The following is a 17,590-nucleotide window of genomic DNA, read 5'->3' on the forward strand; positions in this document are numbered from 1 at the left end:
TCTTTACTGAGATAGACCGGAGAGAGCCCTCTCCTGCCCCGTAGGGCTAGCTACGAGGCTAAGTGGTTTGATGTTGCCTTGAAGTTTACCTTTCTCAGCCTGAGGTGAAATTTCAAGCGCTAACAGAAACTTTTGGGTCCTTCCATCTTCGGGTTTTATTTTTGGCACATGCACAAAAACATCATTGAAAAGAAAGAAAAACATTCTGAAGATGACCAGGATGTCCTGCAGTGGAAAGTTGTATTTTCATAGTCCACTGACTATGAAAAATCATGTTCTTCTAATGGATGAGAATTTTTTTGGGCAATACTCTAGTGAGATTTATTTCAACATATATGCGAGTAAATGTAACATTTTTTTTCTCCAACGTATCTATGTCTAACTTAATGAAGCAGCCGAAAGAGTAACCCACTTGAACAGATAAAGGGGTATATTCAGTAATCTAACCCAAACAGGTATGGGCAAAGATGGCATAGAAAGAGGGTTAAAACCATTAAACCGTCTTCATGCAAAGCCCTGGTCCTTGTTCAAAACCCATATCATAATCTTCATAATCTTGCCGATCCTGAATTTTCACCTCAAAGAAAACCTTGGAGCAAAAAAAAGATCTATGTTCGAGGTCCAATTCTGATGCACCCATTCTCGAATCATTAATGCCGGTGACTGAAACCCATGGCAAATAACAACATATTGCAAAAATCCATGCTCGATTAGTAAGAATGAGGGTGATCCACTTTGATAATTGGGATATCTTCCACCTGATCCACAATGAAAGCAGCCCTGAGAGCTCTTTGTGAATCAAATGAAAGGCCCCTGACTTAAGGGCATCCTTAAAATACTTAAACTTAGAGACCAAATGTGCACCCCTACCCATGACACCACCGTTTAAACTGGAAACGAGAGAGATTGTAGCATCATTAGAAATGTCGTAATTGAATACCCCTCCTGAAGTTGCCTCCCTATCTAAGAAGGAACCACACAAAGGCAAAAGGAATTCTTGTCCGATCTTAAATTCAGGCAATGCACATAGATGCTAAATCTGTTGCTTTCACCTGAATGCAGATAGTCACCTGAATGCAGATAGTGCCACTAAATAATGACCTGACAAAGACTGGAAACTGTAGGACATCTGGAGCAAAAACCTCAGCTTGCTGCAGGAAAAAACCTGGAGATTGTTAGCATTGATGTGCTCCCAGATTTAAGAGTTTATGGCCAGCTAGCCTTAGAGACGCCGAGAAACTTCTTCATTGCAAGTGAAATGGAGCTTACCACCATAAGCCCACTCCGCTTCACCACCTGCGTATTACTTTCTGCTGCTGCCGCAGACATCTCTGCCTAGTTCGTTGCGGCCATGGCAGTGCAGCTCGGCTGCTGAGCTTTGGCAGCTGCCATTGTCAGCCTGCTTCCTCTAAACCAACGCCATATTTTCGCTTCCCCCTCTCAATCAACCTTTGCCCATATTTGAAACACAGGTTAAATATGTGGCTATATATCAAAAAGGGCCATCCACAAATAACTCAATAGAGAACAATCTATCGACCACCGTACCCAAACAGACATCATAGAGAAAAATCGGCAAAGGTTGCTGCATCGTGAGTGATCAGAAAATACAAAGGTCAGAGGAAGAAACACTTCTAGTGAAACGATGCCACAATACATGTAATGAATACTGCAGCTTCTAACTAAAAGCATCAATGGCATAGGCTTGCTGGTTCATAAGTAATTCGACAGTGGATAGCACTACTCTATGCGAATTGTAGTTGCGATTTCCTTTAACACCGGTGACAGTAGATTTGTGATTCAAAAGTACAAAAAGTCACTTATGAATCACTATTGAAAAGAAGGAAAAGGCACCAGGAAAGGATTGCGATAGAACTTTGTTTATATAAAATAATGAGGTATTGGCTTTATTTTAAAAATATATTATAAATTTTAAAATCATTAATTTTTTTCTCAAAGAAATATCTGGCACATCTATACACAGGGACCATTGATTCTTTCATGTCAGCAAAGTCTAATTAGAAGATCATTAAAGAGATTTGACCAGTAACTTTTATTAACAAAATATTTTAGGGCAGAAATTTAACCCATTGAATTAATCTACAAATTTTTCATAATCAATATATTTATATATAATATTTTTTTCAGAGAGAAATCTTCATATGGCCGAAGCTCACAGATATTTACAATCAATATGGCAGAAGCCAGCAGAGATTTACGGCCAAAGCCAGCGAATACGACATAACCGTTACAAATCGCCGAAACAAAGGGCAGAGAATGCCGCCGCAGGAATCGAACACACGGCGGGGGGTGCGAAAGCCAACCGCCCCAACCGTCATGTCATGCACGTCATGTACAATATTTATATATAATATAAATATATTATAAATTTAAAACAATTTTAAAATAATTAATAAAAATAAAGCAAATAAAATAATATCCTATAAATTTGAAGTAATTAATAAAAATAAATGAAATTTTACATTAATAGAATTAAGAAAATTTGAAGCCTAATCAAAACCACCCAGATAATGAAGGTTGATAGGAACTCGCAAGAGGTCACACGTGTCAGATTTGCTCAAAACAAATTAAACCAAGAATGAAACGATTATTCGCGAACATCGGAAGTCCGGGTGGAAGACATTTAACCGCCTTTGAAAGCTTAAGCCGGTCAATGGTGCGATCGTTGTGATAGTCATAGAATGCTAAATTCTAATTATTAAAAATATTAATTTCTTTTCTAAATTACGTGAAACAATTTTGTAAAATTCTAATTTTTTTGTTTTATAAAATGTATTTTTCATAAGTGTATTTGGATCACAAGTTAAGGAAGAAGAAAAATTATTATATTGAAATGTTTAATCTCACTCATAGTCATTAGCCAAAAGCATACATAGAGGCCAATATCTCTTGGAGAGCGAAAATTCTTATTACTCTGGGAAGGACTAATTCTCATCAACTCTATTGTGAAGCAAGATGCTGGGAAAGGCCAAAAGAAGTGTAGGAGGAAAGAGTATGCGTTTTTTGTTCTTCCTGAAAAGTGGAAACAAAAAAACATTTCATTTTAGAATGTAAGGCCTTCAAAGACAACAGGGAAAGTTATGCAGATATGCTGGCAGTTAACTCTTGGGATAATCTATCTAGCGAGGGGTTTGTCGAGAAGCTCATAGCATTTATTATTTTAAAGCTTCACAGAAAAAGAGTCAAATACATCAAACAAAGGAAGAAACAATCTGTCCCATAACCTATCTTTAGCCTCGTAAACGTTAAAATAATTTCTTCTTTTTCTTAATATATAATTAAAATCTAAAATATTTATATTTTACAAATTATACCACTCTAACAAAATATTTACTAAATTTTAAATAAATATTTATACTAAATTTAAATAAATTAAATAAATATTTATTAAAAAGAAACAGCAAGCCAAAACTCTTATTAATCAGAGGGTGCACTGACATAGAATTAGTCCAGTCACTCAACAGATGAAGCGACAGTTGTATTTTTTAAATGGGGTTGCCCCTAAGCTGTCACCCATCCCATCGAAAATAATGTGGAAAAAGTTGAAGTTACTATTAAATTGGCAGGGGTTTAAAAATTGAAAAAGTAGTTAAAGTTAAAAGGTGTCATAGAAATAGACCATTCTCTCAATAGATGAAGTGACAATTGTATTTTTTAAATTGGGTTTTTTCTAAGTTGTTACTCACCCAAAAGAAAATAATGTGGAAAAAGTCGAAGTCACAATTAAATTGCCAAAGATTTAGAAATTGAAAACGTCCTTAAAGTCCAAAAGTGTTTTTGAAAAAGTCAACAAAATTAAAATAATATAAAATATTTATTTAAAAAGAAATTATTAAATAAACTACTTCACTCACCATTTTTATGGAAAAACTTCCAATTTTATCCCAACTTTTTCGAATAAAATCTCAATTTTTTAGTTTTCCAAAACGTAGCCAAAAAAGCAACCAATAAATCAGCGAAAATCTAGCTCAAAAAAAAAACTAAAATCTAGCTCAAAAAATCTAGATTTACTGATTTTTTAGTATTTTATTACATTATTTGAAAATACATTGTTTAATCCTTTAATAGGCTCTTAATACAACTTTCTATAAGAGAAAAAGAAAAGACAAACCCTGATTTTGCTCTCAATACAACTGTTTTCACTTGTATATATTGAACTTTCTATAAGAGAAAAAGAAAAGACAAACCCTGATTTTGCTCTCAATACCACTGTTTTCACTTGTATATATTGAACTTTCTATAAGAGAAAAAGAAAAGACAAACCCTGATTTTGCTCTCAATACAACTGTTTTCACTTGTATATATTGTTTTTTTCCTAGCAGCATCCAACGTTTAAGGTTTGCAGGGGTTTAAAAATGGAAAAAGTTGTTAAAGTCGAAAAGTGTCATAGAAATAGTTTATTCACTCAATAGATGAAATGACAGTTGTATTTTTTAAATTGGGTTGTCCTTAAGTTATCACCCATATAATCGAAAATAATGTAGAAAAAGTTGAAGTCACGAGTAAATTGGCAAGGATTTAGAAATTGAAAAAGTCATTAAAGTCCAAAAGTGTTTTTGAAAAAATCTACAAAATCAAAATAATATAAAATATTTATTTTTAAAAAAATATTAAATAAACTACCTCACTCACCATTTTTATGAAAAAACTCTCAATTTTATCCCAACTTTTTCGAATAAAATCTGAATTTTTTAGTTTTCCAAAACATAGCCAAAAAAGCAACCTATAAAATCAACTAAAATCTAGCTCAAAAAAGTCAACTAAAATCTAGCTCAAAAAATCTAGATTTACCAAATTCTTTTGTATTTTATCACATTATTTGAAAATATATTGTTTAATCCTTTCGTATGCTCTCAATACAACTTTCTATAAGAGAGAAAGAAAAGACAAACCCTGATTTTGCTCTCAACACAACTGGTTTCACTTGTATATATTGTTTTTTTCCCTGGCAGCGTCCAGCTTTTAAGGTTTGCCCACCTTTTTGCTTTCAGCTTTTAAGGTTTGTCCACCTTTTTGCTTTCACTTGTATATATTGTTTTTTTCCCAGCTGGCGTTTAAGGTTTGCTCATCTTTTTGTTTTACCAAAGTTCTTTTCAAAATAAGAAAATGTTTTCCGCTTTTTCTTTCATAAGTTCATCTTTCAAATCCATGTTTATTCATATCTTTTCACCTATTTTCAAATTTCTCTCCAGCTAAATTTATCTTTCCACTCAGTATAACATTTCTTTAACATTTTTCTATAGTTAGGTTATTTCTAGTTATGTTATTTTATAATGGCAGTTTCACTTTCCTCATTTATGTCCACCACTGAAACATAACCACTTAGACAACAAGAAACCCAAAATATTTATGTATTGTTTCGCATATCATTTTCAAGAGAAGAAACATTTATATATTATAAAAATTATTTATATAAAACAGTGAAATTTAGTCTTGATGCCACCACTAACCTTTCCACATATTTACAAGTAAATATGAAATAATAATGTCAGCAAAAGTAATTGCACCAGGAATATTACAAATTCCTATTATTATAGGAATAATAATAAATAATAATAAATTAATTAGTTTGTATGTTTTAATATTTTAATATTTATTATAAATTAATATTGATCAATATTTATTAAAAATTTACTTTATAGGACTAAGTTAATTTAAATAAATTAAAAATATATATTATTATTCTTAATTTTATCATAAATATATATTCCATTCTAATTCAACACTACTATTAAATTTGATATATATTATATTCGAATTCAATATGAATAATAATAAAAAAGTTGACATAATTTTACATAGCCGTTGGTTCAACTTAGTTGAAAACTAAATAGTCTCATTGAAAAAGTCATTACAAAAGGTAAAAAAAGAAAAAAAATGAACTGATAAACTTGAAGGGGATAAAATCAAACAAATCTCAAACATAATTTCTCACATTAAAAATTACAACCAAAACTTGATCACCCAACTTAAAACATAAGAAAACTGAAACACATTTTTTTTACTTAATGATAAATATTTGAAAATGAACTGATAAACTTACAGGGGGATAAAATCAAACACATCTCAAACATAATTTCTCACATTAAAAATTACAACCAAAACTTGATGACCCAACTTAAAAAAAACATAAGAAAATTAAAACAACATTTTTTTACTTAATGAAGTTAACTAAATAGTCTCATTGAAAAAGTCATTACAAAAGGTAAAAAAAGAAAAAAAATGAACTGATAAACTTGAAGGGGATAAAATCAAACAAATCTCAAACATAATTTCTCACATTAAAAATTACAACCAAAACTTGATCCCCCAACTTAAAACATAAGAAAATTAAAACACATTTTTTTTACTTAATGATAAATATTTGAAAATGAACTGATAAACTTACAGGGAGTAAAATCAAACACATCTCAAACATAATTTCTCACATTAAAAATTACAACCAAAACTTGATGACCCAACTTAAAAAAACATAGGAAAATTAAAACAACATTTTTTTACTTAATGATAAATATCTGTCATCCTTGCTCAGAGGCCAGGCTAATATTCTCTATATAGTTCCAATTTTATAGATGTCTCTGAAGGAGCGAAAAAAAAAAAAATTGAAACAACTTACCACCAAAAGTCGAGACAACTTCCACCAAAGAACCAATGATTACGGTTATTAAAAAATTAATAATCAACGTTATTTTAATTTTTTCTCAATGTCTTTTCTAATAATTACTAAAAAAAATATAAAGACTAGCTAAAAAATATGGTCTAATCATATTAGAGTTTTAAAATGGAATCTCATAAAATTATTTTGATCAAATCTTGATTTTTCTTATTCAAAAAATCTTGATATTTCTTATTTAAAATAAGTTTCTGATTATATATATGAATTCGAAAAATTAATGATAAATTTGAAAAACTAATGAATTACTCAGATTGTGGAAAATTTGCCATTCAAATTCGTCATTCCAAAAAATCCATATTAAATTTTAAATCAATTAAACCGTTCCAAAAAAATCCATATTAAATTTTAAACCAATTAAAACGGAAAATATGACCCAAAAAAAACAAACAAACAAACCATCCACCCTATTTAATTTTGTAATAGTTACTTTTTAATAATTGAGCTGGAGATCCTCAGAAATAAATCTAAGAATAACTTCCTTCGGGCCTAACTTTTCAAAGCATTTTCCTCCTTTCCACCATTGTAACTCGGCTTGCTTAGCTGAAAGATCAAAAAAATCGATGTTTCGTTGAGATTCTTCTATACTGCTATTTCATTTATTGTTTTCCTGTTCCAGTACATGTATGCTGGTTTGATGAAAGCATTAGGAGATGGTACTGTATTCAAAAACCAGAAGCACTCCCAAGATTGCAGAAGATTGCATCACCATCTTTAAATACTAAAACAAAGCTGCAACTCGAGAATACTTTTTGGGGTAGGAAAACCATTGAACGTTGAATAGTAAGCATGCCCACTAGAGATTCTGTTCTGCTATGACTTATGCGAAGAGATTCTTATACAAGCAAGCTCATCATATGTAAAGAGGTAAGGGAAGAAAAAACCGACCATCAAAAAGCGAGACAATGCTCAATGCTAGTGCAACAGTAATACATCTTGGCAAAATGGAAACAGTTAAGGTTGGTTCCAGTCCAATCACTCGGCCCATAGCTGCTGTTGAGTACAGAGAAAAAATTGTTGAAGCCACCACAGCTGAGAAGATCTCCGCAGCATGCCGTTTGACAAGCTAGACACACATGAAAGATGATGCAATTTTACAAATATCCAAACATCAATTTACAAACTATAATAAACTCAACGTAAAAATATTTCAGCTGTAGTCCAATCAATTGTTTCTATCTTCGCAGATCATTTCTTATCATCAGAGTCTAAACTCTAGTGTATGTCTACAACACACAAACACGAGTCAATCAATTTGCTCTAGACTAGGAGTCAGGACTGGAATATATAGACTACTACAGAGCCATATATGTCAGCAAATGGCTACAGTCGTTAATAATTCCACACAGCAGCAGCAGTTCTGTATTGCTACATAGTGCTTACAAACTGGGGACATTCAAACTACAGGAACTAGAGTAGGATGTACATCGGAGCTTACTAAATAGAAACGTGCATAGAAAACCTTCAAAAATATAACCTCCGTGACTCTCTGAAACTAGGCTATCCAGTGTCAAGCACGTATGAGTCATACATAATTCAACTTAAATATACAGTGTGATAAAACAATAAAGTAGAAAATAAAGTACATCCCTACCTTTCTCTGACGAAACATTGAGAAAGCGAATGAAAGAATCACAGATCCAAGAAATCCCATCAAAATATCACCAGCACCAGGATTGGTTGCACTTTTAGTTAAGTAGGCCCCTGCACATCAAAGGATATATTCACAATTTCACAATGCAGAAAAGGCTCAAGGAATACGTAATTGTAATAAAAATCCAAGATACTTCACTCTCATCCACACATTGAAACACACTGACATCTGGAACATGATAAAATCTAGGGAAGATGGAAGAGATAAATCCTACCTGCAAGGTGTTAGGCTATGAAGCTAATGAATTGCACAAAAATATTCATGAAAAAAACCTAAAAGTTGAGATTACAAAAGAGAATCTTCCCCCTCCATTTTCAAATTGTCCCTTGTTATGACTTAAATTTTTTAATAAAATGTAATAAAATTTTATTTATAACCTTTTTTATTGAACTTTGGAATATGTACTCTTTTTATAATATCATCCAAATTCCTTTATGCTATTTAATTACCTTTTATGAAATTGAAAATAATATTTAAAATATCGTTTTTACATCTTCCAGAAATACTGTCATTATATATAATACAATTCCCTTTGAAATAATCAAATAATTTATTTTCTTAAAGTCAAATGGAAATTAAAACCTAATAATATTGTTTAACCTTTATTGGAGCTCAACTTAACTTCACCTTCACAAGTCCAATGGGAATTAAAACCTAATAATATTTGTTAACCTTTATTGCAGCTCAACTTAGCTTCACCTTCACGGCTAGGAAGGGTAGGTGGAAGGTTGGAACCGTTAAGTTTTAATCAAATCATTTAATCTTTGATCATGCATAAAGATAATGGCGGCCCAAGACACTAATACAGTGGTTATACAAGGTTCAGAACTCACTGTGATTTTGAAATTCTAAAACAAATCTAATTGGTCGTTAGTAGCATCTGAACTGTCATGATAGTTGACAGTGGCAATAGGATTTCAAGTTAAGTGATGGCATAATATGGTCAAATATACTCGGATAACAAGATCTAGGTCACCCTCTCTCAAGCCCACAAATTACTCCCACAAAACCATCATATGATGAAATGCTCCATTGTCCACGAACCATGCACCTTTGTCAATGGTGCTAGAAAGAAATGTCATCAGCAAGAATTCTTTCTCAAACCCATTAGCAAACTCGTTCACCTATGACTCATGAGTCTACTAATGCAGTGCTCTATGATTTCCCCTTGCCCTTCTTCGTGCTCGGACATTGGTTTGCTAGTATATGGATTAGGCACTATCTTTTAGTATTTTTTTTAATATATATATATATATATATATTATATATAATTTGTCCCTCGTGCATTGTTTCCAGGGTCGTTGTGTCTCGTGTCGAATACTCATATTTACGTGTCCTCCGTGTCTCATGTCGAATACTCGTATTTATGTGTTCTCCGTATCTCGTGTCCTCGTGTCATGTGACTTAATTCATATGTTATTCATCAGTAATGTATGCAACAATGATATCTAGATTCTATCAAATAAATTTTCAATAAATTAGGGCAGAATAGAAAACCCTAGATTCAAAATATTCCATACATTAGACATAAAGAAAATATTTATCCAATAAAATTCTCACTTACAAGATAACATGCATGAAATTCCATCCATCGATTCAAGACAATAGCTCCAAATATATATATATATGCATTCATTGATCGAATTTCCTCCACAAAACTAATAGGCTGAAATAAGCCAAGTTCAGGGGATGATGAGAATTGAATTGTTGTCTCTATTCATATGAGGAATAGATACAGTTAAGCCTAAAAGCCCATAATCAACAAGTAAAATCACAATAATGAAGTGGGTTACAAGCCAGCCCACTAGCTTAGACAAAAAACACAAGAATCTCCCCACATGTGTGAGCCATAGGGCTAGGAATGCTGACATCATCAATGTGTAGAGTGTTAGAAAATCGGAAAGGCGGAGCTTTTCTTATATTGATAATCACTTGTGATATCTTTGAATTCTTATTACCTTTCTTATGTTCTTCTTTTATCTTAGTTCATCAAGCAATTACCAAAACCAAAACACAAAGATCAAGGACACCAGATGTAGGCACTCAGCTAGGGCTAAAACCCCTATATAGGGTAAAACCTAGTCAAGAACTCTTCCTTTAGTAATTCAAAATGAGATGGACCAAGACCTTAGACCAACAGACTTCCTCATACACAAAGTCAACCTTCCAAGATGATTTAGTAGTCTCTTCTTATTCAATAGCTTCAACCCAGCAACAATCCAAAAATTTGATTTCCCAGCTACAAAATTTCGACCCCCAATAACAGAACTTCGACCCAGCAGTAGAATTTCAACCCGGCAGCACAGTGAATTCACACATGAGAGAGAGAGAGAGAATTTCAACTTCTAGTGCCTAAGAGATACCTCTCCTTTTCGCTAGCCTTCTTCCTCCTTTTCCATGAAATTCACACTTTTTCTGGCCCAGAAGATACAAATTGAACTTGGTGAGTGAGTGTTCCAAATGAGATCAAGTTGTTGCCTTTATATAGGTGTTTTTGTCCCTTAGTTTAGGCCGACTTGTCCAGTTTGAGGTCGACTTGGTGGAGGAGACCTACAAGACCTAATTTTCATTCTTGACAAATAAATTCCAAGAAGGGTTCTTTACATTATGACATGGTCAAGGACACTTGACATAAACCTTAGAAGCCTACACGCGAGGCTTTGACCTATAAACAAATGACCCAAGCATGAAACTCATGCTTTAATAAATCTGGTCCTATTCCCTATTACAAGATTCCTGAGGTTGTGAAACCATCCCCTATCCTTCCCTCTCAAGAGGTTTGCATCCTCAAAAGACCCCATAAAAAATAAAGCAAGAAGCGGAGGCCTAAAAAGGAATTCAAATTAGGGGATCTAGTGTTGATGGATAAAAATCCTATTCCTGTCAAGATTCATGGTAAGGTCAGTGAAGGATATTATTACATTGCTAGACTTGACGACAAACTTTGGCCTCAGTTGGCCAAAATAAGTCGTATCACCCCTTTTCTTGACACTTGACACTGTATTATATGCATATTAGAGTAGGATGCATTGCATATTGATTTTTGCATTAGAACTAATATCATATTCTATTATCATGTTAGATTAGATGCATTTAGATTAGGAATTTTATTTCATGTTGGTTTTATGGCCTAACCAAGCATGGGCGATCAAAAAATTATTAAAACATGTTGCGCCTTGTGTTGTCTTTGATGTGCAGATAACATGTCTATAGTCTTAGGAGATCGCTGGTATTCTAATGACCTCCCTGTTTGAGCACGTGAGTCGCACTCCACTGAGAAATCATATCCCAGTTTGAGCCAAATGTTACCCACCACCTGTGGGTGACCCCCATAGGTGAATTTTTTCTCTTAGATTTGTTTTCAGCCAGTAGCCAGCAGCCAGCCACCAAATAGCTCGATGTGCCATCATTCTCCGCCACCTGAGCCAGCCATTATGTGCCCTCGTCCATCTGTTATGATCGTATGTTTTAAGGTGGGCCTTCCAACCCCGAAGGTATGGCTTTTCATTATGTAATTGGATATTTTTGCTTACTTATCATGGACACATTTGGACATGGATGATTGAGGGGATTCGGCGGAAATAATGGGCTTGGTCTATGCTCTTGACCCCTTGTCCAACTTGGTGGTTAGTCTTGTATCTTGGTCTCGTGGGATCCCCTTTATTGGCTACTAGCTTTAGGAGTGGCACTACATGGGAAACCCCGATTTTGGCTGCATGGTCCTGCTTCCCGACACCATATACATCACTCCCTCCACTCATTATAACCCCTTTTCACATATTTCCCATTCGGGTCCACATTTGTCCATTGGGTCCACAAGGAGTTATCCTTCCCCTCCCAGGACGGGCCTGGAACGATGCCTCGAAAGTTGATGCAACCATAAAGAATGTTAAAAGCATAATTTGGCCACTTATTACAAGAAATGTACCATAAAATGCAAAAGATGGCTAAAACAAAAAATTTAGCACATGGGCAAAAGCCAGACATGAGCTCTACCCCTTATCATTATGGCCATCACCATGGTTCCTAGGGCCCCTATATGAGCCCCCAACGTCATTCAGGGACCTATGATTGTCCCAACCCCTGGTGGGAGATGAACTGCCCAACCTTAAGGGGGTATTCACTATTATATCATACACATCATGCTCTCACTCCCTAGAGCCCCAAGCAGTTAAAAGAAAGAAAAATCAATAAAAGGCAATAGGCATATGAAGAAGGATAGAAAAACAAAGGTTGGGGTAACTCATGTACCACGATTTCTCCCTCCTACATCTATACACCTATTTGTGGGCTTCCCTCATTATAGCTACTCTTTTACCATGGCATGTGGCTTGGAGCCTTCCCCTGCTACCCCACTCCATTCCTTCATTATTTCACATGACTCCTACCATTTAATGGGTGTACCACGGACCTGTCACTCCCTTAGAGATTGAAACCGCCTAATAGGGTCCTTTATTAACCTCCTTCTTGGCCTGCGAACACCTATACATTCTAAAGCCCATTTGGAAGGACATGCCACTATGAAGTGTCCACTTGGACCCCTGACTTGTAAACATATTTACTCAATTGTACTAATGAATTGTCACACTGGAAGGTGAGGAGACACATTGGATCTTATACAAGATTGCAGGTGGGTCTTCACCTTGGGATTGGCCTCCCTATATAGGATCCGAGCCCTCTAGAGGATCGTGATGGCACTTGTAGAGTGCGTTAAGAGCCATGGACCTCCTCCACAATAGAGCATTGATTTCCATACCATGGGATTCTTCAGCACCACATTATGCTTGCTCATTCCCCACTCAATGCAGAGATGATGATGCACTTGCATCGCATTGCCCAGTTGGCCACATACTTGCACCACACACTTGGCATATGATCCAGGGCCCAAATGGGGTTTTGTCTCATCTAGGGAGACATGGGAGGGCTTGTATAATCATTCTTCCCCTTATGGATGGAGTATCAATATGTTTGATCTAGTTGGAGACCCATGAGACCATTCACTGTGCCCCACAACCATTTGGGAGCACGACAAATGTTTTGCTTGAAAACCAAGGGGCCAACAACTTGGTCATGATTTTGGGAGACCTCTTCTTCATTTTGGCACATGAGGGACATATATTGGCCTTCCAATGGCCCTTTGCACCATGATTCAATCATTTCGGCCTCATTAGAAAGGCTTATGTTGTACTTTTTAAGCTATTTGGTGGGCTTGTCACTAATTAGAATGTTATTTGCATAGTAAAGTTGTTTTTAGGGGCTTATTAGTCTAATTGAACTAAATCAAACCCCTTGAATTTGGATTATCTCTTGTAAAAGAATTCGGACCTGCAATTGATGGACGAAGTTGGAGATTTTTTATGCATTTTGATGTTTGGATTTCACTATTCTTGTCTTGGAGCTTCTTTACTGCAATTGTGATGGATGGATATACTCACATTCTTTTGTAAGTGCAATTTTGATGTATTTCATTGTTGTTGCATGTCTAATGTATGGAATATATTGTGATAATCTCATTTTTGTGCCCTAATGTAATGCGAAATTCTTAAAAGCACTGGATTATTGTATTATTGCATGCATTATTCATTGGAGAATGTGAATGAATGTTCCTAAGGGTTGGTCTAATCTTGCAACCTTGAAAATCCATCATCTCTTTCCAAGCGAAGTATAAATTCCTTTGTAACAGGTAGTTGCTTCGTTAGGGCTAGCGAAGGCTGCATAGGACTTCTTGAAAGAGAAAAACTCATTCATCAAGGTTATTCTTGACTCCATCTCTCCCAATTGGAGAGGCATTGATCCTCATCCTAGTTGATCACACCCTACTCCTACATTTCTCTCTTTTTCCACTTTTCTACCCTAACCCTAGAGGATCTCCTAGGGTCTAGGCTGAAATGCATTTAGGCTAGTCCATTTGAAGTGTGAGTTGGTATACTACTGCATTGGCGTTTCCTCCAAGTGTCCTCCAAATTTGAACGAATTCTCGTGGCTATATTTTGGAGAAATCCCAAGCCCTAGCTCGAACATCATTTCTAGCCCTTGGTCTCTTTGGTTAATGGCTTTCCATAGGTCAACTATACTTGAAAACGCATTGGAAGTTAACCATTCATTGACCTATCTTACCCTTGCTTGACTTAGGGCATCTTATTCATCTGAATTCCTTTGAACCCTAGGCCTAGTTTGGGTCGACTCCCCCTAGGTCTCTCTTGTGGTCCCAAACCTTTGTAAGGTCACTATTTTACAAAACCCTGAGAGAGATCCTTTCTTCCTTTAGGAAGCCTTGATCTAGGCACATCTCCTCTATTGAGTATCCCTTTCACCTAGGTCTAGGCCTCCTATCCATAAGCCTTTCTTGGATATCCCTTATCTTGCTTTTAAACCAAGCAAGCCATTATTTGAGCCTCTCCTTTGAATGGACTTTGGAAATCACTTTGTGCATTGCCATTGACCGAGACTCCTCCCATCGGTGAAAGTCAGTAAAGAGCAGGGGACATCGACTGAAGTGACAATGGGTCCTTGTATCGTTGTTCCCATTTGGTTTGGTAGTTGTCCCTTAGGTAGCCCTCCTAAGACCCCTGCTAGATTGTGTGGTCACAAGGTGTACCATAGCAAAACATTTTCTAATGATTTACAAAAAGTTGTATAAAGTGATCAAGAATGAAGAATCAATTTCTTGATTTGTCAATGCATTTATGGGCATATGGAGTAAGAGGAGTGAGGCTATCCCTAGAGACATGATTGGAGTATCTTAGAAAAGATAAAACCTCTCAATCTAAACCTTATCAACTTTCAATCAGTTGGAGATTTACAGTCAAGGTATGATAATCTAAGTTTCCTTGATGGATACCTAGTGACAAATTTTGCAAAGTAGATTTTAGAGCCATAAAAGTTTCAATATATCAAGTTCAAAATTTCATAGACACCTTGTTTCTACAATGGTGCATCAAGAAGAAGAACCTGGATAAAAATAGCACAATTCACCATAGCATCACTTTATCAATCCAAGAGAAAATCCTTCCAAGCAAAAATATGTCCCCTGAGACAATTTGCTTACCTTGAAATACCCATAACCAAATCCACAAGAGAAAAATCGCAAAAAAATTATATTGCTACGGGATTTCTCCTCCAAAACTCCATGAGAAAATGAAGAGAGATCTCTCTCTATTTACAAGAGAGAACATCCACTCTATTACAATAAATAATATTTTCTAAGCTAAATCCCCTAAATGAGCCTAAGCAGAGGCAAAAGGCCCTCTCCACAAATTAATTAATCTACATTAATGCAAAATTCTGATGGGGCTTCTAATGCTACATGTACAAATATTAGGGACATGGGCTCTCAAATAAGACCCTTTTTCATAAATGAAGAGTACAAGGAGCTTGTTGACATGGCATCCAACTTCCAAAGGCCCTCCAATGCTCCCTTTTTTTGCCACATCAACAAAAATGCCCAATGCACTATCCAAAAAAGTTTTCAAAAGGCTGGATTCTTTCTCCAAGCACATAAGCAATCCCAAAGTGTGTGTCAAATGGGATAGCCCCTTCCAAACCTCCAAATGTAGACCTATAACCCAAAAAAAGGGACCAAATCCTCAATTAGGGATCAACTGAATATTTTTCTTTAATCCAAAATTACCCCAATAGTTTGGCCAACCAAACAGATATATATTTTAACTCAACATGTAGGTCAGCCCCAGGCCACTATAGGTTGACTCCGCTAATTTTCCCAACCCCAGCTACTACCTAGTTATTGTCCAATAAATACCTTGCTGTAAATTAATTGATTACTGCAGTTCTGCTGAATAAAAGCACTGCTCAGATTTTAGCACGTAAATAAAATGATAAAACAACAGAAGCAAAAATAACCACCAATCTATACACATGTTCACATGAATTTCTGCCCTTCAAATCCGTTGTTTCATTAATAAATCAGCAGCATACAATGGCTCTCTTCCTAGGAAAATTGTCCTGTGATAAAAAAAATACAACAGCTAAAACTCGCAAATTATTCAACTGATCAAACCTCAAAACCTGTCCTTCAATCTTGCTTCGCTGATATGGAACCTTCCACCTAATCATTGAGATCTCACTATCTCACTGCCTTGTGCTCACTTGATGTGTCTTCTCCCCTAGCCTAGCCTTTATTTTATAAGTTTGAGTTATTGACTAGATCCAAAACCATAATCTCCGGAGTGATTGACAGCTGAGATTAGATCTCAGCTTCACTTAAGATCAATGGTTGAGATTCATCTAATTCCCTAATACAAATAACTTTTGCATTTCATTAGATTATCTCACTTTTTCTTATAAAAGCCAATTACTTTATTAATTTCTTTAAACAAAGTAATTGCTAACGTTAAGGGTCCTTTTGGACAACTTCCACAAATCTAGACACTGCTATGCAGAAGTGTTTGTCTGATGCTATTATCATCAACGGGTTCAAACTGTTGATTTATGGTAGAGCATTGGATGTGCTCTAGCCATGAAAATTGGTGGAGAGGCTAAGGCACATAAGATCTCCAAGACCCAAAATCGTTTAGGGAAATTCCACCAGATTGGAAGATATTAAAATAATTAATATTTTGGGTTCCTAAATCTAAACTTAGGAAAATTAAAATATTAATGGGTATTAATATAAAACTGGGTGACAATGTTCTAAATGACATGGATCAAGCCAAATCTAATCTTAGCCGCTGATTAGGGACTTAATCCCGACCGTTGAAGACTCAACAGGAAAAGTATAAGAGGAGGTTTGAGGGTTAGTTGGAGATACACCAAATTGATCAGTCAGTTCGATTTTTTGAAGCAGGGTTTTGCTGAGAGAATTGAGCTAGTGATCTGTTGCAGCGAAGGTCAGTTCGGCACAAGGCCGAGAATACATAGCAGAGAGGTAGAGATAGTGCCAGAGAGACAGCGTAAAGCCTCAAGAGGTTGACGCAAAGGCAGTTGGGAGCTACGCAGAGGCTAGCAGAACTGACGCAAGGCCAAGAGGCAGCGCCAAGATATTTTTCGTTGGGAAGACTGAATGCTGGTGAGCTAGGAAGGGTGACACAGTCCCTGCAGAGTGACGCAGAGCAGTAGAGAAGCTTGGAGCAGCTTTTGCTGTCTAGCTAAGGAGCTACCATAGCTACTGTGGGATCATTCATCCAGTGATTGATCAGCCGAAATATCTACCTCTGAGGAAAGGTATTACTGCCGAGGACATTCTCTGTTGAGTAAGCCATTTCTGGCACCCTATTTGTATTTAG

The 17,590-nt window shown here is 35.6% G+C and overlaps 1 protein-coding gene and 1 non-coding gene across 2 annotated transcripts in view; both read right to left on the minus strand.

Annotated features, from left to right (window-relative positions):
* Positions 1–6,507: 6,507 nt before the first annotated feature.
* On the minus strand, positions 6,508–6,615 carry LOC149267436 (U6 spliceosomal RNA). Its single transcript, XR_016261277.1, has one exon. It is a non-coding gene; the product is annotated as a U6 spliceosomal RNA (small nuclear RNA).
* A 917-nt stretch (positions 6,616–7,532) lies between these two features.
* The window catches only part of LOC149267437 (plastidal glycolate/glycerate translocator 1, chloroplastic-like), a 92,978-nt gene continuing 82,920 nt past the window's right edge, over positions 7,533–17,590 (minus strand). Inside the window, exons 5-6 of the mRNA XM_089398823.1 lie at positions 8,289–8,398; positions 7,533–7,760 (exon numbers count right to left, since the gene is read on the minus strand). Coding sequence (XP_089254949.1) covers positions 7,548–7,760; positions 8,289–8,398 — 323 coding nt within the window. The 3' untranslated portion in view covers positions 7,533–7,547. The remainder of the gene's footprint in view (positions 7,761–8,288; positions 8,399–17,590) is intronic.

The sequence above is a fragment of the Pinus tabuliformis genome, chromosome 6, assembly GCF_031772625.1.
Source record: "Pinus tabuliformis cultivar Carrire ecotype Pingquan chromosome 6, CPIR1, whole genome shotgun sequence".
Taxonomy (NCBI): Eukaryota; Viridiplantae; Streptophyta; class Pinopsida; order Pinales; family Pinaceae; genus Pinus; species Pinus tabuliformis.